The sequence below is a fragment of the Corythoichthys intestinalis genome, chromosome 11, assembly GCF_030265065.1.
Source record: "Corythoichthys intestinalis isolate RoL2023-P3 chromosome 11, ASM3026506v1, whole genome shotgun sequence".
In the NCBI taxonomy this organism is placed as follows: domain Eukaryota; kingdom Metazoa; phylum Chordata; class Actinopteri; order Syngnathiformes; family Syngnathidae; genus Corythoichthys; species Corythoichthys intestinalis.
Window position 1 is genome coordinate 22,100,742 of NC_080405.1, and position 27,938 is coordinate 22,128,679.

The 27,938-nt window shown below is 40.1% G+C and overlaps 2 protein-coding genes across 4 annotated transcripts; one reads left to right on the top strand and one right to left on the bottom strand.

The window, feature by feature from the left end:
- Positions 1–106: 106 nt before the first annotated feature.
- Positions 107–8,646, top strand: LOC130924425 (signal-transducing adaptor protein 1-like). 3 transcript variants are annotated; one of them, XM_057850991.1, is made up of 10 exons: positions 107–601; positions 673–744; positions 2,069–2,185; positions 2,262–2,318; positions 2,906–3,102; positions 3,176–3,307; positions 4,722–4,791; positions 6,054–6,156; positions 7,817–7,951; positions 8,024–8,646. In XM_057850991.1, the coding sequence occupies exons 1-10, from the start codon at positions 500–502 to the stop codon at positions 8,143–8,145; spliced, it is 1,107 nt and encodes a 368-aa protein (XP_057706974.1). In that variant the 5' UTR covers positions 107–499; the 3' UTR covers positions 8,146–8,646. The 3 variants fall into 3 exon arrangements, with proteins under 3 accessions (XP_057706974.1, XP_057706975.1, XP_057706973.1); XM_057850992.1 differs by having other exon boundaries at positions 7,817–7,912; XM_057850990.1 differs by having other exon boundaries at positions 7,817–8,646.
- Positions 7,023–27,854, bottom strand: ankrd13d (ankyrin repeat domain 13 family, member D). The gene is made up of 16 exons (XM_057850989.1): positions 27,049–27,854; positions 26,814–26,949; positions 26,603–26,727; positions 23,997–24,042; positions 21,473–21,616; positions 21,196–21,385; positions 20,638–20,704; positions 20,418–20,499; positions 20,240–20,301; positions 15,290–15,420; positions 15,056–15,213; positions 14,864–14,977; positions 12,675–12,847; positions 9,757–9,836; positions 9,284–9,520; positions 7,023–8,866 (listed from the first exon to the last, which is right to left on the bottom strand). The coding sequence occupies exons 1-16, from the start codon at positions 27,130–27,132 to the stop codon at positions 8,803–8,805; spliced, it is 1,893 nt and encodes a 630-aa protein (XP_057706972.1). The 5' UTR covers positions 27,133–27,854; the 3' UTR covers positions 7,023–8,802.
- Positions 27,855–27,938: the final 84 nt, after the last annotated feature.

Consider the following 27,938-nt stretch of genomic DNA (forward strand, 5'->3'; position numbering starts at 1 on the left):
TCCTGAATCAAGTCAGTTAATCCTCCTTTCAGTACCAATGATTTACTATCTACAGTAGTTGATGATGGAGGAATACAATTCAATATTTGCTTGTGTTGGAGTGAAATGTCACCGTTACAAATCTGTCATGACAAACAAACACTTGTTCAGTAATAAACCTGGCTTGCATATGAAGGCTTCTGTTACTGTGGTGTTCAAAGTCCACAGCGAGAGATTATATATTTTGGAGGGGGGCTTTAAATTATTTTGACTGCTTCCTCCATTATAAATCAACAGAGTGTTTCCTCATTCTCACCGACCTGACCACATGATGACAAAAAGAAAAGGGGTAGGAATACGCTTAAATCCATCACTAATTTGGGAACAGCACAAGGAAACCGCATGGAAAAAGCTGTGCTGCTCCACTGAGGCGTTTTTAGAACTTAGTGAAAGTGAATTGAGACTAAAGTAGCTAAAACCAAGATAGCAGAAGCTCTAAGACTGCGTCAGGTATTGGATCATGTCTGTGCTCCCCAGAGTGGTCTACAAGCGGAGGGCCCACATCACAGCTCTGCCTCTCTACTATTCAGGGCACCTGCTCAAGAAACTCTCCTCTGAGGCGGTAAGGGCTAGTGAAAAGAACAGATTTTCAAATAGAAATGCTATCAGCTATCCTAATGACATCATTTTCAGGATTTCAAGATGTACTTTGCAGAGCTGCGAGGTGACACATTATTGCTGTACAAAGATGTAAAGCAGGATACAGTGAGTGCTTCATTCATGTTAACTGTACAGTGACTAGCGAATGGGTGAGGATCTGAACATGGCCATATTTAAAAACCCACTCATCCATTGGTGACCTGTCTAGGGTGTACTCCACCATTCATCCAAAGTGAACTATGTTAAAAGTAGGGTTGTTCCGATCATGTTTTTTTGCTCCCGATCCGATCCCGATCGTTTTAGTTTGAGTATCTGCCGATCCCGATATTTCCCGATCCGATTGCTTTTTTTTTTTTTTTTTTGCTCCCGATTCAATTCCAATCATTCCCGATAATTTTTCCCGATCATATACATTTTGGCAATGCATTAAGAAAAAAATGAATAAAACTCGGACGAATATATACATTCAACATACAGTACATAAGTACTGTATTTGTTTATTATGACCATAAATCCTCAAGATGGCATTTACATTATTAACATTCTTTCTGTGAGAGGGATCCACGGATAGAAAGACTTGTAATTCTTAAAGGATAAATATGACTTTGTATATTGTGACTAAATATTGCCATCTAGTGTATTTGTTGAGCTTTCAGTAAAAGATACTGTAGCCATCTGTTCTGCCCAAATGCATGATGGGAAGTGCACCCATGACTGTGCGTATTGGTACCAATTGATATATCTTCTCTGCGTTGGGAAATAACATAGAAAAAGACAAACAAGAAAAAGATCAACTACTACCTTTCCCACATTTCTTCCCACGATGTTTCTAATCGTAGGGAGAGGGATTGTAAGGCATTAGCCAATTAAATTGAGGCTCCAAAGGCTGCCTAAATTCACTGTACTCATTTTACGCTGCCTTTTAGCTCTATATATAGGTAAAATGTCCCCATTACAGATTGAACGCGACAATGCATGAGTGGGCCGTGCGGCGCATGCATTAATTGCATTAAATATTTTAAAATGATAAATTAAAAAAATAATTATTATTATTGCCGTTAACGGGATAAATTTGATAACCCTACCTTAAGCCTAAACTAAAGACTCTGGATGAGTGTAACATATTATGTCTGTAACGTTAAATACCATTAGAAAATGATTTATTTAAAAATTATATAATATATATATATATATATATATATATATATATATATTATATAAAATATATATATATATATAAATATATATATATTTTTTTAAAAAAATGCATGTCCGATATTTTTTTGCCGATTCCGATACTTTGAAAATGACGTGGTCGGACCCGATCGATCGGCATAGTTAAAAGCAATATTAAGGAAAATCAATGGCTAGATAGTGTTTTTAATTGTAGCTGTTAATTGAAGTGATTAATGAGGATTACACCTGTCAGTACACAGAAAAGCTGAATCTTCTGCAGCTGAAATCCATGCAACCAGTGTCTCCGTATCAAAGGAAAATGCCCACCATCTTCAGCCTAGTGATGCGCACAGAGGAGGTCCATTTGAAGGTGCTTTCCTGTCCTAAAACCAGCTTTAGGATGTGATGCGACTGCAGTTTACAGAAATCTTTTTGTCAATGTGCAGATGGATAACCCTGACACAGGAGAAGAGTGGCGGGGTTACATCCTGACTGTCGTCAAAGTAAGTTAACTCACACTTAATACAGGGAAGCCTTTTCAGTTAAGAAATCTGTCCCGACTCACCATTTCAAAGAACATATACAAAACAGTGCACCCAGACCAGGAAGCATTTGTACCTCTCGTTAACAATTAACCTATTTAAACACAAACCTAAGAGTTTTGGTTGTGTTGGTTTTTGAAAGGGAGATGGCGATTTTAGTTTCAGTGAGGCTGAGGCATTAGTTTTCTCTATGCACCTTGGGAATAAAACAGGATGGAGGACTAAGTGCTGCCATGTCCATCCATCCATACTTATAGATCACTTATCCTGACTAGCAATCCATGTCCCCTTTCATTCATTCATCCATTTTCCATGCCACTTTTCCTCACGAGGTTCGCGGAGGTGCTGGAGCCTATCCCAGCTAACTATGGGCAGTAGGCAGGGTACACCCTGAACTGGTTGCCAGCCAATCGCAGGGTACAAAGAGACATATATCCATTCATTCTACGGACAATTTAGAGTGTTCAATCAGCCTACCAGGCATATTTTACTGAGAGGCAGACGTGCTAACCACTCAGCCACTGTGCCGCCTCCATGTCCCCTTGTAGAAAGAAATTCCCAGTCAACTGCAGCTCCTGCCTGGCCAGAGGATGCTACTTGAGGATGTTCTGGCTCAGGAGAAGATAAGAAGCACCTATGCCGAGAATCCCCCACTCCCTCCTCGTCCAGCCCACCTTCTTGGGGTCTGCGCACCAGTGCTTCCGCAAGGGGACACACCTGACAACAGCAGTCCGGAAACATTACCGTAAATCGGACTCATTTATTTACAATTGTATCCATCAATTGTCCAGCAACTAAATATATTGTAATTCTATTAGATGTTTCTTCAATGTGACCCGACAAGAAGCTGAGCAGATGTTGAAGCAGAACCCGGAATATGGTGGCATCATTATCCGTCCATCCACCATGGCCAACAGCTACGCCCTCACCCTCAGACAGGTCACAGCCAAGTATGTCACTCATTCTTAATGTTAACATATGAATATTTTGACCTTTATATTTTATCTTAGTCATGGACGAAATTATTGGCACCCCTGGATTTTTCAAGAAAATACAGCATTTCTCACAGAAATTAATGCAATGTTTTCAATATGAATGTGTTTATTTCTTGGATGTGCATTGGAATACACAAAAGAAGTTGAAAAGCCAAAATGTACACAATTTTACACAGAAAGCAAAAAATGGGCTGGACAAAATTGTTGGCACCCTCAACTCAATATTTGGTTGCAACATCCTTGATCTCTCAAGGATCTCTCCATATAATTTAGATCCGGACTCATCGATGGCCACCTCGGGATGCTCCCGCGCTTTGTCTCCAACCATTTCTGTTTGAGGTATGTTTTGGGTCATTGTCCTGTTGTCCTCATTCATTTTACTGGCACTGGGTGCCTTGACAGTGCGCAAGGAGTCATGAAATATGGAGACTATCAAAACGGTTTGGGTCGGTCATGGGTTTTCCAACATGACATTGACCCAAAAAATACCTCAAATTGCACCAAGAAATGTTTGGAGACCAGTGCCCAGTGCCAGAATAAGAATGAGGCCTATAAAGACAAGAACACAGTGCCTATAGTCAAACAATGGGAGGTCCAATGATGTTTTGGGGTTGTTTTGCTGCCTCTGGCACTGGATGCCTTGACAGTGTGGAAGTAGTCATGAAATATGGAGACTATCAAAACGTTTTGGGCCGGAATGTAGGGTGTAGTGTCAGAAAACTGGGTCTGCCTCAGAGGTCATGGTTGCTCCTTCAGGACAAAGCGCTGGAGAATTCTGAGGTGGCCATCGATAAGTCTGGATCTAAATGAATGAACACTAAGGAGAGATCTCAAAATTGCTGTTGCAAGAAGGCACTCTTCAAATCTGGGAGACCTGGAACAGTTAGCAAAAGAAGAGTGGTCCAAAATTCCATTTGAGAGCTGCACGAAACTTGTTGATTGTTATAGGAAGCGACTGCTTTCCATTATTTCTTCTAAAGGATGCGCAACCAAATGTTGAGTTGAGGGTGCCAACAACTTTGTCCAGCCCATTTTTTGCATTCTGTGTAAATTTGTGTACATTTTGGCTTTTCTCTTCAGCTTTTTTCTGTTTTGTTTTTCCAATGCACATCCAAGAAATAAACATTCATACTAAAAACATTTGTAATTGCATTAATTTCTGTGAGAAATGCTGTATTTTCTGAAAAAATTCCAGGGGTGCCAATAATTTCGTCCGTGACTGTATACAATTTATACTTCTATTTCATTAAGCCTGACATGCTTGCTTTGTCAAAATGCTGGCCTTTACCAAGATGCATTAATAATTCTGTTATGATTAGTTTAACATTGTATACAGTATATACAATATCTTAAAGTGTTTGGGTTTTAGGGGGCCTGTCATGAAGAACTACAGGCTCATCTGCACCAAGTCAGGATTCACGATCAAACTGGAAACAACAGTATGCTCGACCAACCCTCACATCATTACTAATTATTAATTTACTAAAAATTTAACCAGGGTATTGAGTGAGTTTAGCAAACCTGGGCTCTCAGGGACAAGTTTCATTACATCTACAGTGTATCACAAAAGTGAGAACACCCCTCGCATTTCTGCAGATATTTGAGTATATCTTTTGATGGGACAGCACTGACAAAATGACCCTTTGACACAATGAAAAGTAGTCTGTGTGCAGCTTATATAATAGAGTTAATTTATTTTCCCCTCAAAATAACTCAAAATAAAGCCATTAATATCTAAACCCCTGGCAACAAAAATGAGTACTCCCCATAGAAACTACGTACATCCCTAAATGTCCAAATTGAGTACTGCTTGTTATTTCCCCCCCAAAATGTCATGTGGCTTGTTACAGGAGTGCTGTCAGCATTGCTGCAGAGATTGAAGAGGTGGGGGGTCAGCCTGTTAGTGCTCAGACCATACGCCTCACTCTACATTAAGTTGGTGTGTAAGTCTGCCACCCCAGGAGGAAGCCTCTTCTAAAGACGGTACACAAGACAGCCCGCTCCTCTCATTAGACCATAGGACATGGTTCCAGTAATACACGTGCTCTGTTGACATGTCATCAGCAGCAAACTGTTTGTGGGCTTTCTTGTGTACCGTCTTCAGAAGAGGCTTCCTCCTGGGGTGACAGCCATGCACACCAATTTGATGTAGAGTGCGGCGTATGGTCTGAGCACTAACAAGCTGACCCTCCACCTCTTCAATATCTGCAGTAATGCTGACAGCACTCCTGTAACGAGTCACATTACATTTTGGAGGGAAAATGACAAGCAGTACTCAATATGGACATTTAAAGATGCACATTTTTCATAGGGGTGTACTCACTTTTGTTGAAAGGGGTTAGATATTAATGGCTATATTTTGAGTTTTTTTGAGGGGGAAAATAAATTAACTATTATATAAGCTGCACACAGACTACTTTTCATTGTGTCAAAGTTTCATTTTGTCAGTGTTGTCCCATGAAAAGATATACTTAAATATCTGCAGAAATGCGAGGGGTGTACTCACTTTTGTGATACACTGTATATACACACAACTCAATGTGATCAATGAGTTGTAGGATGAATTCAGTTTAAAGCTATGCAGGATGTAAGATACATTTTGTGTTACAATTTAACTGGAACATTACACTTTCCAGTTATAAATTTATTCAACATGTTTACACATCGTTTGGTTTGTCTCATACAATTTGTTTCCTTGCAGGTGACAGTCTCCTCCCTTAAAGAGGTACTGGAGTATTTCTTAGAGATGACTGAATACAGCCTTCATCCTTATATACCGGGTGATATCTACGACACTTGCATTGGTGAGCACGACATGGGGGTCACCGTAAACAATTGTCCTTACAATGTGCATTTTCGTAATTATGAGAGGCCATGGGGACTAGGGCTGGGCGATATGGCCTTAAGTACATATCACAATAAATTGAGCAGATTTACCTCGATAACGATAAATGACGATAAATTCGCCCAAGCAAACTGTTATATAATTTGAATGAATGCATGGAATACAAATTAACAGTTTCTCGTTAAATTCATTTACCAGCTTTCAATTTAACAATTGCACATGCAGTCTAAACATTAAGTATTAAAAAAAATCTTGGAAAACAATAAGAATTCTTGTGTGAACATTTATAACAGCTTGTATGACTTGAAAAATATCATCACTTGAATTTCATTAAATTTATTCCGCATTGTTATACACTAGATAGTGGCATACGTTTCGATATTTAGAATAGATACAAATACGACACATCCACCCACCCCCCAGAAATTATACTTAATTAAAAAATAAAATGTTTCACAAACCTTTCCTTTCTTTTATTCGGCTCAATTATTTACATCTTATGATTTTGGAAATCCTTACAGTATTCAATAAATAATATTCCTGTTCCCAAGCACTGTGCTTACAGTACTGTAATTTTTACAAAAAATAAACAATACATAACTACTCCCCGTCATCTAGGATGAGCCATTTACAAGACTAGCACTGTCGTGTATTACAAATACTGCTTTGAACACATCTTCACAGACAAAAGCAATGACACAGGCTTAAAGAGGTCAACTTTAATTGTGTAAATCACACTTAATGACGACACGATCTCCTGGTTGAAATAGACGACATCCACTTAATTCTATTGAAGATAGAGGATGTAATGCTGAGGCAATTTGTCAACTTTACTTTTAAAAAGAAACGTGCACTGTTTATACAGTAGATGGGGCTCTTGCAGTGTGTCAAACAGTGATTCAATTTAGGGCAATTGTCATAAAAGAGGTTCATAGTTTCAGAAAGCCTTCGTTTTTCCATCCCTATCTGGAACCCGTCAAGAGTTTACTTAATGTCTGGTGAAAGTTTGGCGAAGCTAATTTAAGCCCGACTTCATCCCGTTTACATGTAGCGTTAGCCGCTAGCGTTAGCAGCTAGCGTTAGCAGCTAGCGTTAGCCTACCGGGCTTCTGTTTGATTGGCTTCCTGAAAACCATGTGACTCCAAACGTAAGCACACTGTCTGCTTTCTTAAAGGGGAATGAACATAGCCGAACAACACAGAGTTAAAGCGGGATGAAAAGACTATATTTTCTTCTTTTATTAAATTACCGAATTTACCGACATGGTCAAAATTACGTCGGTCATCGTGAAGAATTTCGGTAACGGTAAATTTTCGGTTTACCGCCCTGCTCTAATGGGGACATTACATTACTTTACTCACACTACTGAAGTGCCCTCATGTATTTAAGTGATTGGTTTTTTTTTTTGTAATTATTAAAGTTTGGGGGGGGGGGGGGGGGGGCTCATGCAACTGCAGTTTTTTTCACTTACAAACACTACTAATACTTTTTCAAGATGTTCTTGGTGCATTTAAGTATGATGGATTTCAGGAGTATGTATTTTACTACTGCATGTGAACATTGACCTTTGCATGTGTAAGTAGTCAAATTATTTTCCTAATGGCCATTCATTCTTACAGACATGAAAGCTTCTAAGCATCTAAGCTCAACAATGAGAAATGTACCCAAGGCACAAACAGGGCCTGTGGTGCTTTCACAAACCAAGCAAGGGGAAGGTGAATATGTGTTCCCTGATGACAACAACATGAATAAAGGTGTAAATGTAGCAAGTTATTATCACAAATGTTTGTGTGTTAAATTTACTTATATATTTTACCTTTTAATAGTTCAGCGGGATGCAAAACTTCGGCAAGTTGTTGGGCTACGGAGTAACAACACGGAGAAAGAGTGTACCAGGAAAGCCAAGACTGGCACTGATCCTTTTGAAATGCAAAGTACATACATGTAAACCAATTATTCTGATTCTTTTTGTTTTCTGTCAATAGAATGTTTTCCCAGCTCAGCAACATCTTGGTTTAAGATATTTTAGATAGTACTCCAGAAGGACTGTATAAAAAATAAACTGTTACAAGATGAAGAAATCCTACAATTACTTCAACAGCAAACAGAGCTGGCCAAATACAAAGCCCTGATTAAAATGTTTACAGGAGAGGGAAAAGAAACACATTCTGGGGATGATGGATTATTAATTATTTATTTTTCACACAAACACGAGCAAGTCAACAAATGATGCCAAGGTTCATTAATATTTGTATATGTTTCGTTATGCTTATCGGTACCATGGATCATGTAATGTTTAAAGAAATAAGACCATTAGGCTTTTAAAGACATCGAAACTCAGCAAAATATTTAATTGAAAAAATGTTTTTTAAAAGCTCCCTTTGTCTCCCCTGCCTTGGTTATGTGATTCAGAGTACCAGTTTGCATTAATTACGTCACTTAATTACGTCACTCATTCTCATCTTTCACACTTTTCAGGGAAATAAAGAAATAAATAAAACATCTGCAATAACTTAGCGTCTCTGTGTTTAAAAATAAAACAAGAATAAATTAGGAGTTCATGTTTCCCCAAAATCCCCACGGCCAGCTCCAAATTCATGTTACATTACTTCTCGGTGAGTGACAGCTGTAGGATCCTCTCTAGTTCCTCTTCTTCCTCTTTCCGCTTCCTGTAAAATATGAGCAAATCATCACATGAAAAACATGAGAAATATATTACTGATATAGCAAAATGTCCACAGAGTGGTTAGTATCACAGTCCTCAATAACTGTAAACCCCAGCTATTTGCAGAAGAATGGGACTGAGCCTTGCCACAAATAACATGAGTAGTTGATGGTATACTGGGGAAAAATGTAAAATTAAGATCCCTAAACACAAAAATAATATGTCAAATACATATTTTAAAATTGTAGGTACTTTTAGAATGATCTGTTCAGTTAATTTCCACCTTAACGCCCACAAACAATCCAGGTTAAACTTAAAAACCTTATCGTGTCTTAGACAAAACCTATCACGTCAATATGCAGTGGGATCTAGAGATAGTAGCAAATTCTAATTTGATAAGTATCTAAAAGGAGGACCTGACCTGTCAATCTCCTCCTGCTCACGGCATGAGAGCTCCATAGCAATACGCAGCTGCTCATCGAAGCTGCTAGCCCCACCGAAGTGTCCCGATAACGCTGGTTCACTCGCCGTATTAAAGGAGAGTGGATAATTGGCGGTGGAGTCCATGGGAGAGTCTGATGGGGGCTGGTTGGGATCTTGCACATCGTCTGCCCCTACTCTGCTAGCCAATGAGATAGACAGAGACTCCTGAATGGCTCTGTGAAAAAGGCAAATAGGGGAGAAAAGAGAAAGTTATCACTGCAGGGCCTCATTAGAGGATGACTGGGAGTAGGTGCTCCCATGTGTGGGTTGAAAGGAGGGCTAATCACAGAGTTGTAGTCACAGATGCTTAATTACATATGAGAGCCTTTTTTTCCTAGAAAATAAGACGGTACTATTGCTGTTTTAGAGATTGGAATTCTACATTTAGTAATTTACAAAAAGTAAGCCCACCTCTCCAACTGAGTGTCTTCCTCATATAGGGGCGATTGGGGTCCCGGCCGACTGTTGGTTAGCGCCTCCCAGATGGTCACCTAAAGAAAAAAAAAAATTTACACTTAATATATTCATTTGAAACATACGTACTTTTACAGACCGACCTAACCCTTATGGCACACAACATTTGGGGAAAAATTGGGTTATTACCTTGCTCTGATGACTTGTTCTTAACCGAAACTCATCCAGTATAACGACGACAGTATGCTTTGTAAATGTCAGCCAAGGAAAAAAAAAAAGATTGACTGCAAATTATCACTCTTTCTGCTTTCTCCATCTCTGCACTCTTTTCACTAGCACTTAAAGTGCATGTGACACAAAAAAGCATGTTTATTTCATATTATACGCAGTATTTTATGCTCCTGAATGAAATGGACCACTTGGATGTATGCAGAGTCAATCGATATATTTATTCAATTTTTTTTAATCCCGCGCTACGAAAACGAGAGACTGCCGACCAAGGTCTCGGATTGAAGAAGAAGGCGCATATATAGCCTTACTATTGTATGCAGAAGGACTGCAGATTTAGCAGAGTTTGCGGATTAATTCATTTATTTTTCGCGTCATGCCAGCCCAATGTGCTGCAGGCTTTTGTGGCTACATCAGGGAGAATGGTGTGAGCCTTTCTGGGTTTCCAAAAGATCCTGTTCACCGCGAAGAGTGGGCAAAACAAGTCCGACAATCGAGGAACCATTGGACGGACGAGGAAGTGAGTAAGCTACTTGTTTTATTCATTCATTCATTTTCCGAGCCGTTTATCCTCACAAGGGTTGCGGGGGTGCTGGAACCAATCCCAGATAGCTGTGGGCAGTAGGCACGGCACACCCTAAATCGGTTACCAGTCGATCGCAGGGCACAAGGAGACGAACAACCATTCGTGCACACACTCATACCTCGGGACAATTTAGAGTGTTTGATCAGCCTACCATGCATGTTTTTGGTATGTGGGAGGAAACCCGAGTACCTGGAGAAAACCCACACACGCACGGGGAGAACATGCAAACTTCACACAGTAAGGCCTGAGCCCGGGATTAAACCCTTGATCTTAGAACTGTGAGACGGACGTGCAAACCACTCTGCCATTGTGCCACCGTTTTTTATATTTTGTAAAATACTGGGCAGGTCATCACCCCTGCTGCCGTGTGTGACATGAGTACGGGTAGTTTTGTGTGATTTTTCGTGTTCGAAAGGCGAGGAAGAGATTTGGAAGAGCCGCTTGGTTCTGGTTAACAAGTAGCCTAACTTTTACCCTCCTCTTTTGATTTCCTCAGTCTCGGAGTCCCCGCAGGGAAATAACAAGAGCCGGGCCAACTCCGGTGGCATAAAATACCTTTCAGGAGGTTTAAGAAGTCGGCAGTTTTGACCATTATGCAGTAATTTAGCCCTGTCTTACTGAATAAATGCATTTTAATATTTCATATTCCAATTGGCACAAGACTGTTATTTGTCATGAGTCATGACCACACAATTTATTTAGCAGTCGGGGAAAAAATAGATACAAAGAATATCCTGTAAAAATGTTGGGAGTGGAGCGATAAAAACAATGATGACATTTTGCAGTCCACTCTAGTCATCAGCCTCGTGTTTGTAGTCTCTGTCGCCTTTTTCTTGTTCTAAATCATCCTTCTCCAAATACGACTCAAACATATATGGCTGTATGTCACACACGTTCTCTGGATTGACCATATCGTTCGAAAAATCCACACTTGAATCACAATCGCTGAAAAACACTTGCTCATCTATTGGGCTCAATGCTAAATCTGCTGAGATTGCACTTTCTCTGACATCATCACCAAGATGAGAGTGCTATAATGATAGGAAGAGCTAAACGGCAGATTTAAAGACTCATTCCTCGTCACCTGCGCTTTGCCAAATTGTTGTATATAGTCAAATCTTCTCAAAATATAATTTTAATTCCAATAATAATGCTATTTAAGATATTTTTTATCGTGTCACATGCACTTTAAGTGTTACAGTTATGAATTGAAAGTCATGTGTGTTTGTGTGTGTGTGCGTGCGTGCAGTGGGGGAGGGGGGATCATTCTATCATACTGTTTAGAGTTGTACATATTCTGTGTTTACTTGATTTGGCATCCGTATTTGCTCCTTGTTGTTCTGATTATACGCAGATTTAAGAAGCACTAGTCATTTTCCAACACAGTATTTTAAACTGTTTCAGCATAAGATTGTTAGAAATGGGACTGTGATGTCACCATTAACCCCTAGAACCATTTCTCCCAGCTTACGCATCAACAAAATTTGGACTCCTTGCCTGGTCCTTTTCGAACCCTTCCAACTCCTATCTCCTGTGCGTTGTTTCCCAAAGCCTGCAAGACAACAATGCCCTGCTGGCTTGATTCACTATGCGAGTGTGCTGTGTGAATTTTTTCTAAGTTGAAATATTTAAAGGAATATAGAAGCAAATAGGACTCACGACGTACAAGCATGCATGGAACCCTGGTGGTTATATAATCGTGAAGTAAGGAATGCTTGGCGTCATTGAAAAAAAAACAAAAAAAACAATCTAGTCTACATCTCCACGATGTGTAAAAGTCATCACACGCATAGCCAAAGCTCACAGGCTTCCCACCGACACACCCAGACCACCAAATTAGGTTCAGTCAGCTGCATAATATCAAGAAAATACCCATCAACAGAAGAACTTCAAAAGGACCAAGCAACTGACGTAGCTTGGGCACAATGGCAATCCAAGGTTATTAAAAAATAAAACTTTAGTGCCACTTTATAAGTCACGACAGCCCTGTGTGTCCTGTGTCTCAAAAAATTTGTATGTTGGAAAATGTTATCAAGTTCTAGTAAAGGGGTTAACTCCGATTAATATGATGACACAATAGTAACTGAGGCTGCCCTCGAACCTGGTCACTCTCTGTTCCAGCGTCCAGAAGGCTTTGCTGGATGGCGAACTGCAGCAAGTTGTCATCCTCATCCCTCATTGGCTCACTGCGGCCCGGTCCGAGGGTGGTGTAGTCTGCCGGGGGCTCAAACACAGAGGGGTCAACCTCGCATTGAAAGGGAGCAGTTGACTGTCCTGCGAAGAGAGTTTACAAGAATTTGTAACCTCTGGCATTCCTATCAGCAAATTATTTTTAGGTGCCAGATAATTTTCTCCAAAACCAAACAACATGGATGACTGTGAAGGAAGAAAGGCCCATTATACTGTAGTCTGAATCATTGATGACACTCGTGCATTTCAATAACAGAGACTTTCCATTTTTATAAAAAGTAGGGCTGTCAAAATTATCGCGTTAACGGGCGGTTATTAATTTTTTAAATTAATCACGTTAAAATATTTTACGCAATTAACGCACAAATGCCCTGCTCAAACAGATTAAAATGACAGCATAGTGAAAGATGTACTTGTTGTGTTTTTCGGAGTTTTGCCGCCCTCTGCTGGCGCTTGGGTGCGACTGATTTTATAGGCTTCAGCACCCATGAGCATTGTGTAAGTAATTATCCATCCATCCATCCATCCATTATCTTCCGCTTGTTCCGGGGTCGGGTCGCGGGGGCAGCAGCTTTAACAGGGAAGCCCAGACTTCCCTCTCCCCAGCCACTTCAACCAGCTCCTCCGGCGGGATCCCAAGGCGTTCCCAGGCCAGCCGAGAGACATAGTCTCTCCAGCGTGTCCTGGGTCGTCCCCGGGGCCTCCCGCCGGTGGGACATGCCCGGAACACCTCTCCAGGGAGGCGTCCGGGAAGCATCCGAACCAGATGCCCGAGCCACCTCAGCTGGCTCCTCTCTACGCGGAGGAGTAGTGGCTCGACGCCGAGTCCCTCCCGGATGACCGAGCTTCTCACCCTATCTCTAAGGGAGAGCCCGGACACCCAGCGGAGGAAACTCATTTCGGCCGCTTGTATCCGCTTGTATTTCGGTCACGACCCAAAGCTCGTGACCATAGGTGAGGGTAGGAACGTAGATCGACTGGTAAATCGAGAGCTTTGCCTTTTGGCTCAGCTCCTTCTTCACCACTACGGACCGGTGCAGAGTCCGCATTACTGCAGACGCCACACCGATTCGATAATAAGTAATTATTGACATCAACAATAACAGGCTACTAGTTTATTTTTTGATTCAAAATGTTACACATTTTATTAAAACGAAAACATGAAGAGGGGTTTTAATGGTAAATGGTGTTACACTTATATATTAATATAAAATTTCTATAACTTGTACTAACATTTATCTTTTAAGAACTACAAGTCTTTCTATCCATGGATCGCTTTAACAGAATGTTAATAATGGTAATGCCATCTTGTTGATTTATTGTTATAATAAAGAAATACAGTACTTATGTACCGTATGTTGAATGTATATATCCATCTTGTGTCTTATCTTTCCATTCCAACTATAATTTACAGAAAAATATGGCATATTTTATAGATGGTTTGATTTGCGATTAATTGCGATTAATTACGATTAATTTTTAAGCTCTAATTAACTCAATTAAAAATTTTAATCGTTTGAAACCCCTAATAAAAAGATTAGGTCAAATATTTTAAAAACAATATGTAAACACTGGGAAGCATGGCGATTGAGTGGCGAGGACATCCGCCTCATAGTTCTGAAATCAAGGCTTCAATCATGTGTGGAGTTTGCAACTTTGCATGTTCTACCCATGCTTGTGTGGGTTTTTTCCGGGTACTCTGGTTTCTTCCCGCATATCAAAAACATACATGGTAGGCTGGTTGACCACTTCAAAAGATAAATGAATATAAACACTTTATATACTCTACTAAAAGATTGGTCAACTTGGTAGAACAAATTGTAATCTGTGTTGTAGTTTTGTTTAAATTTTGTTTACATGTGACACTGCTCAGCTCCGATTCAAATTTTGCAGATGTGCATTTGTTTTCTTGAGTCACCATGCATCTTCTTCGTATCGTGAATTTAAAATAATAGTCAATTTCAAAATGTTATCAATTAACGCCAGACTACTTCCGTTTGGCTGAATGTCATTAACTTTCGCTGACTTGAATTAAAACAATAACAAACCATGTTGTTTGTGTAAGACACACAGATGGATTTGGAGTGTGTAAGTAGTTACCTGCTTCTTCTGACCCCTCTGGTTTGTGAACAGTCACTGAGCTTACAGGCTCGTCACAGCCACACAAGTTACTGAAGGTGACTCTGGCGTTCAGCACGTGAAACAGCGGAATCTCTAAACGGCAAAGAGACAGAAACGCAAAGGATATATACAGTAAATGATGATCGGCCTTAAATGGTACTTAGCACATACCTATTTTGACAGGAAAACCTGGAGGCAAGCGTAAGGTGATGAAGTCACGAAGCTTAGCAAAGTGAGCATTGGAGATGGCCATGAGGTCTATAATGGGCGTCACCTGTTCAGCTAATGACAGAGGGTGAGTTTCACTCAACCACAGATTAGCCTTGAACCTGGAAACAACAAGCGAGAAAAGATGTAGAGTTCTCTGATGTATGGCAATATCTTGTTGCCATTGCTCAGTCATACCTCTGCACTTTGCTAGTGAGCTCAATGGGGCGTCCAATGTCCCGGCCGTTAAGGTTGAAGTCTGGATTAAAGTATTCTTCAGCCGTGATAGCGGTGGGGTTGTGTGGACTGGCGCACTGGGACACATTACTCTGCATGAAGGCAAGAGAGACAGTATAATGAGAAAAGGACAACGGTTTGTGAAAGACGAAAATGTGGGACTTGGAACAGTATGCCTGCAGCACAGTTTCCTCACAGCAAGAAGTGATATTCTCTGTGCATGTTTTATTTAATACAGTTTTTAGAAAAAATCATTTTAGCTTAATGAATATAGATGAAGATGTCCATTGGGTGGGACTAATTCTCCTAAGAAACCAAAGTAATAAAACAGCATTGTGTAATACCAAATTTTTCGGACTATACGTCGCACCTGACTATAAATTGCACCAGCCAAAAGGAAAAAAACATACCGTAATTTCCCGAATATAACGTGCCCCTGTGTATCACGCGCACCCCAACTTTACCTGTAAAATCTAGGGGAAATTCTTGTACCCGTGTATAAAGTGCACCCTAATTTTAGCACCAATAAATATGATTCTCGTGTCTCCAACTTTTATAAAGTAAGCGGTTGCAGCATTTTTTAATCCTTTTGTCATTTTTTTTTTTTTTTTTTAATAGAATATTAATTTTCTGTGGTAAAATTGCTCACAGTATACGATAATAATTGTCACAAAGTAAGGAGTTGTAGCGAGTTTTAACAGAATTCACCAGCGGAACTTATGTTGGCAAGTTGTGTAGTTCCCGGGAGGGAGAGTTCAGTTAAGGGAACAGCCAGAAGTAAACAAATGTCCCGCGATTTGCGTCGTGATTTGCGTGCAATACGTACATTGTTACTTTGTGAGTTTCAATGTAAATAACAGGCATGAAAATGGGTCAGGGGTTAAAAAGGTGAGAAGGGTGTGGAGGAAATATGTTCCAGTACACTGTACACCCCAACAAAATATTGAGCTCTGTCGACCCACACTGTGTTTCAGCAGGGACGTGCAGAGACCGGTGGAGGAGCGGGTGCTTGTAGATCAAAAGGGGCACATGAACAAGTATTTAATGCACCTTAAAACAACATAACTTCAATTTTAACCAGCTTTAGATAATAATTGGCTGCGACTGTGACATACTTTAATTGGGAGGAGGCAACAGTGAATAGAAATCAAAACTGTCATCAACACTTTCTGGCTGTGACTCAGTCAGTCTGGCTCTTTTCTTCCTTCAACCTCTGCATCAAAACTTCCTTCCTCAACTTGTTCATCTGAGAACAAACCACATCAGATGGTCACTGAGCCACCAACAGCACAGTTTTTTCAAAACTGTTATTTCATTATTACCCATACGTAACAACTCTAGCACCTAATGATTAATAAAGCAATGACATAAAATCTTATAGAAAAATAACATTGTAATTGTGTTTATAATTGTTTTTAATACCCGACTATCCTTGCAAACTTGTTCTTACCAGGTTTGCTATTCACCCAGCTGATGAGGTATCCACTGCCTTTAGCAGCCTCATCCAACTCCTTTTTTTATCCCTAAATCTCCTTTCCCTACGAGGCATGTCTATGTAATGAAATATAAATATTTAAGAAAAAAAAAAAAAAAACAGACTCCCCGGTGGCTTTTAGTTTTAAAGCTTTCTTAATTTCTTTCTCTCTCAATAACGATGGAGGTAGATTTGTGTTTTTATTATTCAATCAAAAAACAAAGTTACTTCTATCAAAAACAAAGTTGCTTCAATCAAAATACAGTATAAACTTTTAATCCCAAAAAAGTCACTTCAATAAAAAACATTGTTTTTGATTGCAAAAATCAATTTGAGACAAAAAAAGCATTTGAAAAATATTTTTCTTGATTGAAACAAATTTTTCCTTTGAAGTAATGTTGTTTTGCGTTTGGGCCACATTTTGGCTAGGACATTTGTGTCTTTATTATTCAATCAAATAAGTTGATTCAACCAAAAAAATATATATAAAAAGAAAAACTTTGCACATGTGTCAATCACCGTTTAACAAAGCCTGAGAGTGTTTGAGTAGACTCACTATGAAGCATTTAATAAAGCCAAGCATTTTCTTACTACTTTATTCTTGTTTAAAAATAATTTGGTGGGGCAGTAACATGTTTAAAACTTATCATAATTCTTACATTTTGAAGTGCTTGAAAACCATTTATAAATGATACTTTGGTGAAAAAAGTGAAAAAACATGTCTTGAATATATGTATCTTTTTTCCAAAGTAAAATCTGAATAAATACATTGAGCACGCACAAAAAAATGGGGGCTGGGGGGTCGCTACTTCGCGGTTTTCACTTATTACGGCGGGTTCTGGTCCCCATTAACCGCGAAAAACGAGGGATCCCTGTATTTCAGAAAAGCTTTAAGAAGCAAGAGTCATTCCCACCACTCGTCGGCCGGTGTTGTGCCGACACCAGCCGTCAGCTCAAGTCACAGCCCAAAATAACGCGTCTCGGGCGAACGACGGAAGCGATGCGAGGCGCCCCCCTCCATCAGAGAGCATGCTGCTTAATTTGACTCAACAGTGTGTTTCTTCATTTATATTACCGCTAAATACACAAGCTTGACGCCAATTTAACGGGAGCTATTTTTTCACGGGAGATTTGGCTAGCTCTGGCAGTGTTCAACGCAAGCTGCAACGAATGGCAGTAACTTTTTTATATCGCAAAATGTGAAAACGATTGAAACCATTACTCACCAAATTCAATCTGCTGGCAAATACAGGCAAGTGTGTATGCTAAGCTCTGGTCTGCCCCAGTGTGGATAAGGCCTGCGTTTTGTTTTCGCAGCTTTTCAATGCAACCAAAGGCTCTCCAAGCACTCCATTTACACGTAGAGTGCGCGCGATTGGAATAATGGAACGCTGTTTGGGCCGATGATTGGTTCTCGTCTGCGAATCATCTCGAAGGATTTGCTGACTGTCCAAGTGTCACTTTTATAAAGAACCGATTTCTTAAGTGCTCAGTTTACGTACTAAGTTAATCACATGATGATAATAATAATTAAATAAAACCTCCCGACCCCCCCCCCCCCTCCCAAAAAGAATTTCTCCTCGGATCTACGCAATTCACGTAGGTCGCCCTTTTTGACTTCAAAACGGCGAATTTCGCCGAAAGGTGAGAGATTTTCATGCCTGTAATAAAACAACGCGGTTTGGCTCAGTGGTTCGACACTCTTCCTCAGACTCCTGTCCTAGCTCGCCACACGGTCAACATTTATACTAAACGGATCGCGGTATACGTTCTCTTCAAGACAACCGCCAAGTGCCGGCATGTTACAACGATAAGGTAAGAAAAATGGACCGGTAAATAAGAAACAAATAGTACAAAACAACATTTTAATTTTATTAGATGTGAAAAATATCATGAAAACAATTATTTACCTCATGAAACTTGATTATTATATCACTGTCGTTTGGATTAGGTAATATTGTGCTGGTCCATGCTTACAATGGAACATGAATCATGATGATTTTTTTCTGTCTCCGTCCCCGTACCCATGAATAACGCGCACCCATGATTTTACGAGTAAATTTTGGGGAAAAAGTGCGCATTATATTAGGGAAATTACGGTATATAAGCCACATCAGAGTATAAGTCGCATTTTTGGGGGGAAATTTATTTGATAGAATCCAGCACCAAGAACAGACTTGTCATCTTGAAAGGGAATTTAAAATACAATAGAGAACAACAGGCTGAATAGGTGTACGGTATGCTAACATTACATGATGCTAGAAGTTAGATCGGGGCGGGCCTAAAAAAATTTAAAAAAATAAAATTAAAAAAATCGAGGTAAACCCGCCTGACCGGCCCGCGTGTATTAAAGCCTGACGCGGCCCGAGCCCGATCAATTAACTTGATTTGCTTGCCCAAGCCGGAAAAAACCCGAAATTTTATGTTTTATTCGTAGGCCCAAGCCGGAAAAAAAATGAAATTTTATGTTTTATTTGTGGGGACTCAGAGAAGGAGGAAATGCGGAGATGCGATGCGTGGTTGCGTTTTGTGTGATCACGTTTGTGACGATGCCGGTGCATATGTGCATAATGATAACAAATTAAAGCCTGTCTTTTGTAATGAATTCTCCCAGTTAAAGAAGACTAAGATGGATATTCAATAAACATTAATATCTTTTATATTTGCGTGTCTGTTCTAACAGGCGGATAGTGGATTTGACATTTATTTTAATCTCCTGGAGTTGGCAGAAAAAAACCCCGCCAGTTTTCTCAATGTTTAAATAGTTTACATATTTTTATGATCATTATATATGCATTTACACAACGAAATAATACTGGAAAAGTTTGTTAAATACAGTATATTTCTCGTATGACACCAAAGCGTCACATTCGTTCAGATTCAGCGAATCAACAATCAATTTGAATCCTTTCCATATCCCACTCCTACCGCAGTTGTTTGCTTTTCAATTCCCCTGTCTTATAGTTTTTTTTTAGTATGATAGCTGCTCCATATCGAAAAGGAAATACCAGGATGCTCGCGGAAGGCGCCAGACTGTTGGAGAGGAAGATTGAAAGGCACGCACAGCACCTCCTCTGTTTTATCCAAATTATTTTTTTATTTGACATACATGCATCGTTTTAGTATAAATATATGAATACATATTTATTTTTAAAAAAGTGAGAAGAGAGAAGTCGGCCCGATCCGACCGTAAATAATCACACATATGTCACTCCGGAGTATAAGACGCACCCTCTACCAAACTATGGGAAAAAATCTGCGACTCATAGTCCGAAAAATACGCTATTTGTAAACAGACCACTTCTTGTCTAAAAACATTAGTATAAGACCAGCATCGCCAAAACATATCACGAAAAAAACAGATCAGAAATGAAAACATCTGCATCAAGACATCTCAATGTTGTGTAGGTGGGAAAACTTGATTCTGTTGTGTTTACCCCATTGTGAGCTGTGTGCTGTTCAGCAATTCCCAGGAAAGACTGCAGAGGAGTTTTGGAGCCTAAATAAGGGTAATATTAAAATTGGCTTCACACGTAATTTTGAGAACGGTTTCTCTACAATAATGTTAAAGTTTATAATTACATTAGTCTGACGTAAAATTTTTTCAAAGCTTACCTTTGCTCCGTGATTTATCCTGGTCTGATAGATGCTCCGTTCTTGACCGAGTCACCAGCTCCACATTGGTTGCACTGTAAACCTGAAGAATTTTTTTTTTTAATTAAATTAAAAACATCCATGTTAGACCATCATGCCTGAGATGATAACTTAGTTCGAACAGTTGAACACCACAAAATCAGTTCAGTAAATCATATTTAGGAAAGTCTAAAAGTCTCACCTTTGCTTCATATCCACTAACCATCTCACTTTTTTCAGAACGCCAGCCCCAAATCCCAGACTTGTTCCTAAAATTTAAAGGTATAGATATTATAAAACCATATCAGCCACTGCAGGTCACCTTAATTCAAAGTGGTGCCATGAGAAATCATTTTTTTCATGACCACCCCCCTTAATTAAAACACTCGTAAAGCAACTAATCTTTCCACAGTGAAATAAATGTAATGGCCATTAATTCGTTGAACCCCCTCCACCCCCACCCTTCAAGAAAAAAAAACATATTTTGGCCGGTTGTTTTTCAATAAATAAAATACACCATGATACACATATACACTATTATTGTACCTCATTAAAACATACAGTAATGAAATAACTGACTGTAGAGAATATTTTCGTCAACATTTTAAGATTCAATTCAAGAGCAATGGGTATTTTGCTGCTCCTTTAGGTATGCACAACTTGGCCAATTAGGGGGATGTATAAAAGCGACAGTCTGGTGGTTTGCAACGCACGAATATATTAAAAAAGGTAAATTAATTTTTTACAGCACTTGCCGTACCGCTCAAAAGCAATGTTGCGGGTGTTGAGGTGCGTAGCAACAATCGGTGATGTGAGTCTTTGCGCTGTGTTCTCCTGCGACGGCTGCATGGCCGCCAGCAGGGAGGGCGCATCACGTGGAGACAATACAAGCGGCTCCGTGTACACCACCTGCTTTTCGTGGTCCACCTCCATGACCACGGCCCCGTCATCTACAGAGGAAGAGGAAAGTTTAGAATTGGTACTGAAGGTTGTCAGGGAAGATATGGAGGTCACGGTGAGACTCTTTCCACACCAACCTCCACCCTTGAAGATGTAGCTCCGTCGTCCTTTCAGCCAGGTCATGTGCTCAAAACCTAGGAGGGTGGTATCTACACGGAGACACGAGCCACTCTTCCAAACACGGTACACATCACTGGGGCACACCTTGGAAACCAAAGGCACTGAGGAGGTAGATGGGTCAAATCACATTTGAACAAAGAAAATGGAAGCGGTTAATTGTAAACATGGTGGTCTTAGTATACACTTACAATGAATATTTTGCTAAATTTGTGTCACTCAAAACAAACTAGCTTGTTGCAGGTGTTACGGAAGACAAAGACCTATGTGTAGATTTGTACACTTCTTGGTTTCCATCCCTCATCTAAGCCATATTTTTTTAACAGCTCTCGGATCAAATTGCACTGCCCATTTATAATGCATGTTTAGCACACAAGCATATAGCCAATGAAAGAGGGCAATAGACAGTAGACGGTTCATAAGAAGTATACAGTATTTATTTGTGGAATTATGTGTTATAGCAGAAGTTTAGTCATCCATGTTAGATTTCTACACCTTAAGCAGTGGAGTCTCTACTCTTGAATGGCTGATTTTTTTAATTAACCTGCCTCTAAAGTGGATGTTGGGCATGTCATCATGCAAGTTTCATCCAAATTTGAGAAACAAAAGACTTAAACTCCATTTGTCATTTTTGGGCCATTTGTTTAGTGAGAACCGGTGTGCATGAAGAATAGGTAAGAGAAGTAAGTAAACTTATGCCTGACTCAGACTACAAGATTTCAGCCAGATTCTAGCCTGACAGACATGTCATGGAGAATGAATGACCAATATTTTGAAGTGGAGGGGTTACGATGGCTCGTGTAGTGTGACCGAATGCCGATTTGGTGTCTCGGACGCCTCACGACCACGTCGCAGGAAGTTTATTACGGAATATTGGCTATTGACCAATAGTGCAACTTCGACCGGCATGTTGCGTGCACTCACTCTGTCTCTTGGGTTTTCACCGGCAGTGTAGGTCATGCATGTTGTCTAACTTGTCTGCAAACCACCCAGTTGTGTTCTCCGCTCCGCGCAGACAAAAGAAACATTAAAACCGTTGTTTCCATTTTTTTAATAGCGAATTTCGTCACTGATACGAAGTTCATATTATTAACCATTATTAACACGCCCTCGCATACAAACCATGTTATTTCTGCTTGTTTTCTCCGGTAATCTTTCAAAAAAGAACATGCCGATCAAACACTGCGTCAGTGGAACTTGTAGAAAAGACTCTAGACATTACAACATATGAAGGATGTTTTCTTCATACGTTTCCCGAAACCAAAAACTCAGAGAAAATAATGTGAAGAATGGATCAACTTTCGCGGATGTCCAAAAGACCAGTTTAACGCCAGCAAGGTCAAGTCATTCACATTTCATATAGAGTAAACATTTTGTTGGGGGCCATGGTCCTACAGAGGATGAAGAGGTAAGCCATTTTGATATTTTTACTAATTTTTTAGCATGTCGTTTTGCCGTGCTGCTTCTGTCAGACAATGAATGACCTGAAAAAATATTTACGTAAAATGGTATCTGACTTCCACTGTTACGTTTTCTGTTGTAAAAAAAAAAAAAAAAAAACAATAGTAAGGGGCAAGTGTAAATAAATTATAGAATTAAGATTTGTTATTAATAAAAAAATTGAACGTTCGTTGGCTATCACTGAGTAGCATTTGCGATCGTTACACAAAAAAAGCAATGTTAATTGCCCTCCAAGAATGGTCAGAGAAGCAAGACAATCAGGATTAAATATATAAGAAAGACAGGGCATATGGTGGTAAAGAATAGATTGTAGAAACAGGAGAATGTCATTGTCAGTGGTGTAAGGTAATGCACACAAGAAAAAGGTGTCGATAAAAAAAGCTAACTCAGGATCAGGTCAGCTCTTTTCCAGTCTTTTTCAGCACTCGACACTCAAGCCATCTCTTTAACTGAACATTTGTATGTTCTTCCACATCTTTACCAGTGAATTTGGCACCAGGGACATCATTTTCGGACAGAACTGGTAGGTTTAGCTCTGTAAACATCTCGTTCGTACACTATTTCCATTCATTTACTATTAAGCACAAACGGTAGGTTGACCCGCCAAGCAACAATTGCTAACTTCATGAATATTAATGAGCAAAAGCGACGTGTTGCTTGCGGTACGCCATTTCGCGAGAAAATGATGTAGTGTTCATGCCAGGTTCCAGAGGGCAGTGCAGTTTTACAAGGCTACAGCCAATGAGGCACTTCCTTGACAACAACCTCCTCAGCCTGGAAGACAACAACCCACCCACTCGAAGCAATGTCGTCCATGCGTATTTTTTTCTTTTGCTTCAAAACGCACAAAAACGCGAAAATATATTTTAAGTTAAAAATATTACAAAACATTAAATCTAAGTTACTTAAGTACTTAATTGTTACGTCTTTGTGTCGCAGCGTCACCACGTAAACGGCCCATAAATAAATCAGAAGTTGATCATCTGCTGACTTCACAGGTGCTGATTCATGAAAAAAACTCACCCCAGCTGGTGAACTCCCACTTCATCTCAACATAGAAGTCCCGTGCCTGGAACAGACAAGACAGGTTTAAAACATAGGCGGAGATTAAGGGGGGGCCCGGGGCCAGCCCCACCCTGGTGGCCGAAAAGTGACAATGCATGTAATTTACTTTCCTGTACATGATTTTAAAATTATGAATTTTCCGGTACAATGTTGTCGATAAAAGTTGTAAAGCAATAAAAAAAAAAAAATTTTTTAACTACAAAAATGATTGAAATGAACAAAAAAAGATATTTTTCTAATGGGTCAAAATTATTTTTCAAACAGATCAAGCGACTAGCACCTTAGATAGACATTTGTTTTGCTTTGCCAAACCACCTGAGGACCAAAGACGCAAGATGGATATACGTAATTTTTTCAAACCTAAGCTTTCAAAAGCGACAACAACTACTGACCAAGAACCAAAGATTGGACCATGAAACACCAGAGAGCACCGCCAAAATGGTGAGCGGAGTTTCAATTTGCCCCACTAAAGATGCTAATTGTACAACAGAGCCACCAACGATGTCTTGCCAATGTAGTTAGTTAGTTGTATCCCCTGGCCATGGGAGCACACACACACCCACCCACACATATTAGTTATGAGTTATTTCGACTTAAAACAATTAGTCGAAGCCAGAAAAGAACCACAGTTATATATTTTGGACATTGACGTTTATTAAACTGGAGAAACTCCATACAGGACTAGAATTACAGGGTGACCCAAAAAAAAGTTTACACTGCCATAATACAACTTAAATGCCATGTTTATTCATCTTAGAATTAGAATTTAATCACAAATTATACATTATTGTAAAGAACACGTACAGTACACTCTATTTTTCAATGTGTCCTCCCTTAAGTGTCACAACAGCCTCCAGGCGCCTGCAGAACGCTTGACAGGTCTTCTTTATGTAGGATGCTGTCATCTTTTCCCAAGATCTAACAATGGACCTCTCCAAGGCTGCCACAGAAGTTTGTGGCTTCTTACAGGCACTGTCCTCCACAGTTGCCCATATGCTATAATCCAGGGGATTGAGATCTGGACTCTGGGGTGGCCACATATCACCTTGTCAATCAACTTTTTGGTCCATACAGATCGGCACTTCCAGACCCAGGTTTTCGTGAGGCTGTTACAGTATCTTTCAGCTTTTTTTAAACTTTGTAGACTGCACATCTGGATATTCTCAGATTTGCTGCAATCTCAGTAGGTGTCAGACTGGCACGCAGCAATTCAGGTACAGCTAAAGTTTTCTTCATTTTCAGCAGAAGCACAGGAGGAATTGTAGAGACGAGAGATTACCAGCTGCATTGAGTGACCTTAATGAATCACTTAAGCATGACAACCTATTTAGATATGTTTCAATGGCTTTTAAACAAGCAGTCAACTGAGTGTAAACTTTTTTTAGGTCACCCTGTACAGTAATAACAGTTATAGGTCATCCTACGAGTAAAACCGTAAAATGTTTTTTTTTTAATGTTCAGTACGTATGTTGCGTTACACGGCAGAAAAAAAAGTTTTTGATGGATGGGCCATGGTTTAAAACCTCGTAGATAACTACATCACCAAAGGACAGTAATCAAGCAAATCAGTGCAGCGCAGTGGCTCCGCCCATGGGATACAATTTATGATGGTGGTAACTACATTGGCACGACACCGGTGGGCGTACCATATTCAATGGATGACGATCTTGGCGAAAAGTATAGCTGTCCTAAGCAGCCTAATTTAAAATTCCCCTCAAGAATGATGGGAAACAAAAAATGCTCATTTTCAACTTATTATTATAAATATTCTTGTAAGTTAATTTTATTACTAACACTGTGTTTCGGGGTCATCAACATGTTGTGCCCCCCCTGCCCCAAAAGTCAAACTCTGCCTATGGTTTAAAAAGCTTCTCCAACTTTGGAGCCGAAGACACATATTTCCATACCTGTCAAGTTGTACGGTTTCGGCGTACATTCAAGTAACTGAGTTACAAGCTCAAATTACTTTTTCGGAGAAGTAACTTGTAACTGTAGTTAATTACTTTTTAAAAGTAAGATTAGCAACACTGGTCGTAAAGATGAAGTCTGCAGAATGAAAAGTGACAAAAGCGGAGATTTTATTCTGCCAGTTTGTTGCCAAACACAATTTGGCTGCAACTATTGCTGATCACTTCTCAGAATTAGCAAAAGAAATGTTCCCTGACTCAAGGATTGCATCGGTAAGTTAATTTTATCAATTGACCTTTTTAATTTATAATTGGACACACTAACAAACTACCTTCAAGTCAAACTGAATTGCGAGCGGACGTCCCATGAAGTGCAGCTATCAAGACATGATAGAAATTGCCAAAAGTCAGTGTTAAATTTCAGTAATCAGGATGTAGCTGAAGATATTGATTGCACCAGGTTATACGTTACAATATTACCAATAAATTCATATTATTTAAAAGGTTGAGTTTTGTTTCATATTGCACGCTATACAGTATACAACGTAAGATTAGTCAAGGGCATACGTCACTATTTGTAAGATTGTCAACGGCCTCGGCTTGACAGGTATGTATTTCACATAAGGATGATGTTCAGATGAGGATTTTTTTTTTTACCTTTCTCAGCTTGCGCAGCAGTTCTGGGATACCTGCCAGCCTCTCAGTCGCACGTTTGAAGTCTCTGTACTGAAGCACCAGTTGAACTAACTCTGGGTCCCCAGTGCTCACTGCCTCCTGCAAAACTGAAACACATGACTCTATCAGAGATGCTTTGTTTACCACTGGAAAGACCCCGAGAGAGCAAACGGGAGGCGACAAGAGAACCCACTCGTCCAGCCTTGTGCGTTGCAGTGCGTCGGGTCTGCGGTGTATCTGAGCAGCACTCGGGTGGACTCCAGGTGGCCCAGGGATACTGCCAGCTCCAGTGGGGTGCGCCCCCTCGGATCCACCCGCTCTAGATTTTGCTGCGGAAACACGCACATACACCCAGTCTCACAAAAGCAACAAGCAGCTTCAGCGCAATGCAGTACGAAACATCAAGATAAGATGCCAAACAAACCTACCTCTTTCTTTTGCATCTCCTGGTCAAGCTCCTGATACAGATTGTTCCACACCAGAAAATGTAAAGGAAACTCTTCTTGAGCCATGTTTGTCGCTCGCTTGACAGTCTTAACAGTATTTCAAATAAAAACCTAGCTAAAACGCGTATGTGCTAGCCCTGACAAAATACAAACCCGAAAGACGGAAGTGACAAAGGGTGCTACTCTAGTAAAACCTGTCACGAAACAAATTTATCCACGCAGCTAAGGCGAGGAAGTCAACAAACCTGAATGTCGTGCGTACCTTTTTAAATTAGTGGGCTGAGTTTGCGTGACGAACTCAGCCCACTAATTTATTTGATGTAGCGTTGAGGAACTAAGAGCTAGTGAGCTAGGCTAACGTGGCCAACTGGCTAGTAAAAACAGTGTTGTCTGCTCCACTCGGCTCCGTGTTTCCATTATGAAGGGGGGGGGGAAGACCTCAGTTGGAGAACACTTTATATCCAAGTGCGTTCATTTTCTTCTCTTAAGTGGAATCGCCGGTCGAATTGGAAGCTTGCCACCCATCCCTAGTGCATTCGTTGCATTAGTTTGTTCAGATGGTCGCTCTTCCAGTTTGACATCCACGACTCCCCCGGCTCCCGGTGTTGGTGAGAGCCTCTGACGACCACGCTTGACTCCGGTCGAATTGCAACCCAAGCGCATCACTTGTTAAAGTCTGCGGAATCTGCACGTGAATGACATCTTTGGCTCACACGAGACAGGACGGCTAACGCTTCTTTTATTTATCCGTATGGGCGTTTCTTTTCTTCCTGGTTGTGGAGGGTGGAGCTGTCCATCAGCTGACTGCAGGACATTCGGTTCGAGATATTCTATACCTATCGCTCTGCATATTGTTCTTTGTCACTGTGATT

Excerpts from the sequence above, each read along its gene's own strand:
- ankrd13d (XM_057850989.1), bottom strand. The coding sequence starts at position 27,132 with ATGGCTCAAGAAGAGTTTCCTTTACATTTTCTGGTGTGGAACAATCTG. Across the intron at positions 12,848-14,863 it reads AGAGGGGTCAGAAGAAGCAG|GACAGTCAACTGCTCCCTTT; the intron begins GTAACTACTTAC and ends CTCTCTTCGCAG. Across the intron at positions 8,867-9,283 it reads GAGCAGGAGGAGATTGACAG|GAAGCGGAAAGAGGAAGAAG; the intron begins GTCAGGTCCTCC and ends CATATTTTACAG.
- LOC130924425 (XM_057850990.1), top strand. The coding sequence starts at position 500 with ATGTCTGTGCTCCCCAGAGTGGTCTACAAGCGGAGGGCCCACATCACA. Across the intron at positions 2,186-2,261 it reads CAGAGGAGGTCCATTTGAAG|ATGGATAACCCTGACACAGG; the intron begins GTGCTTTCCTGT and ends GTCAATGTGCAG. Across the intron at positions 3,103-3,175 it reads AGCAGTCCGGAAACATTACC|ATGTTTCTTCAATGTGACCC; the intron begins GTAAATCGGACT and ends TAATTCTATTAG.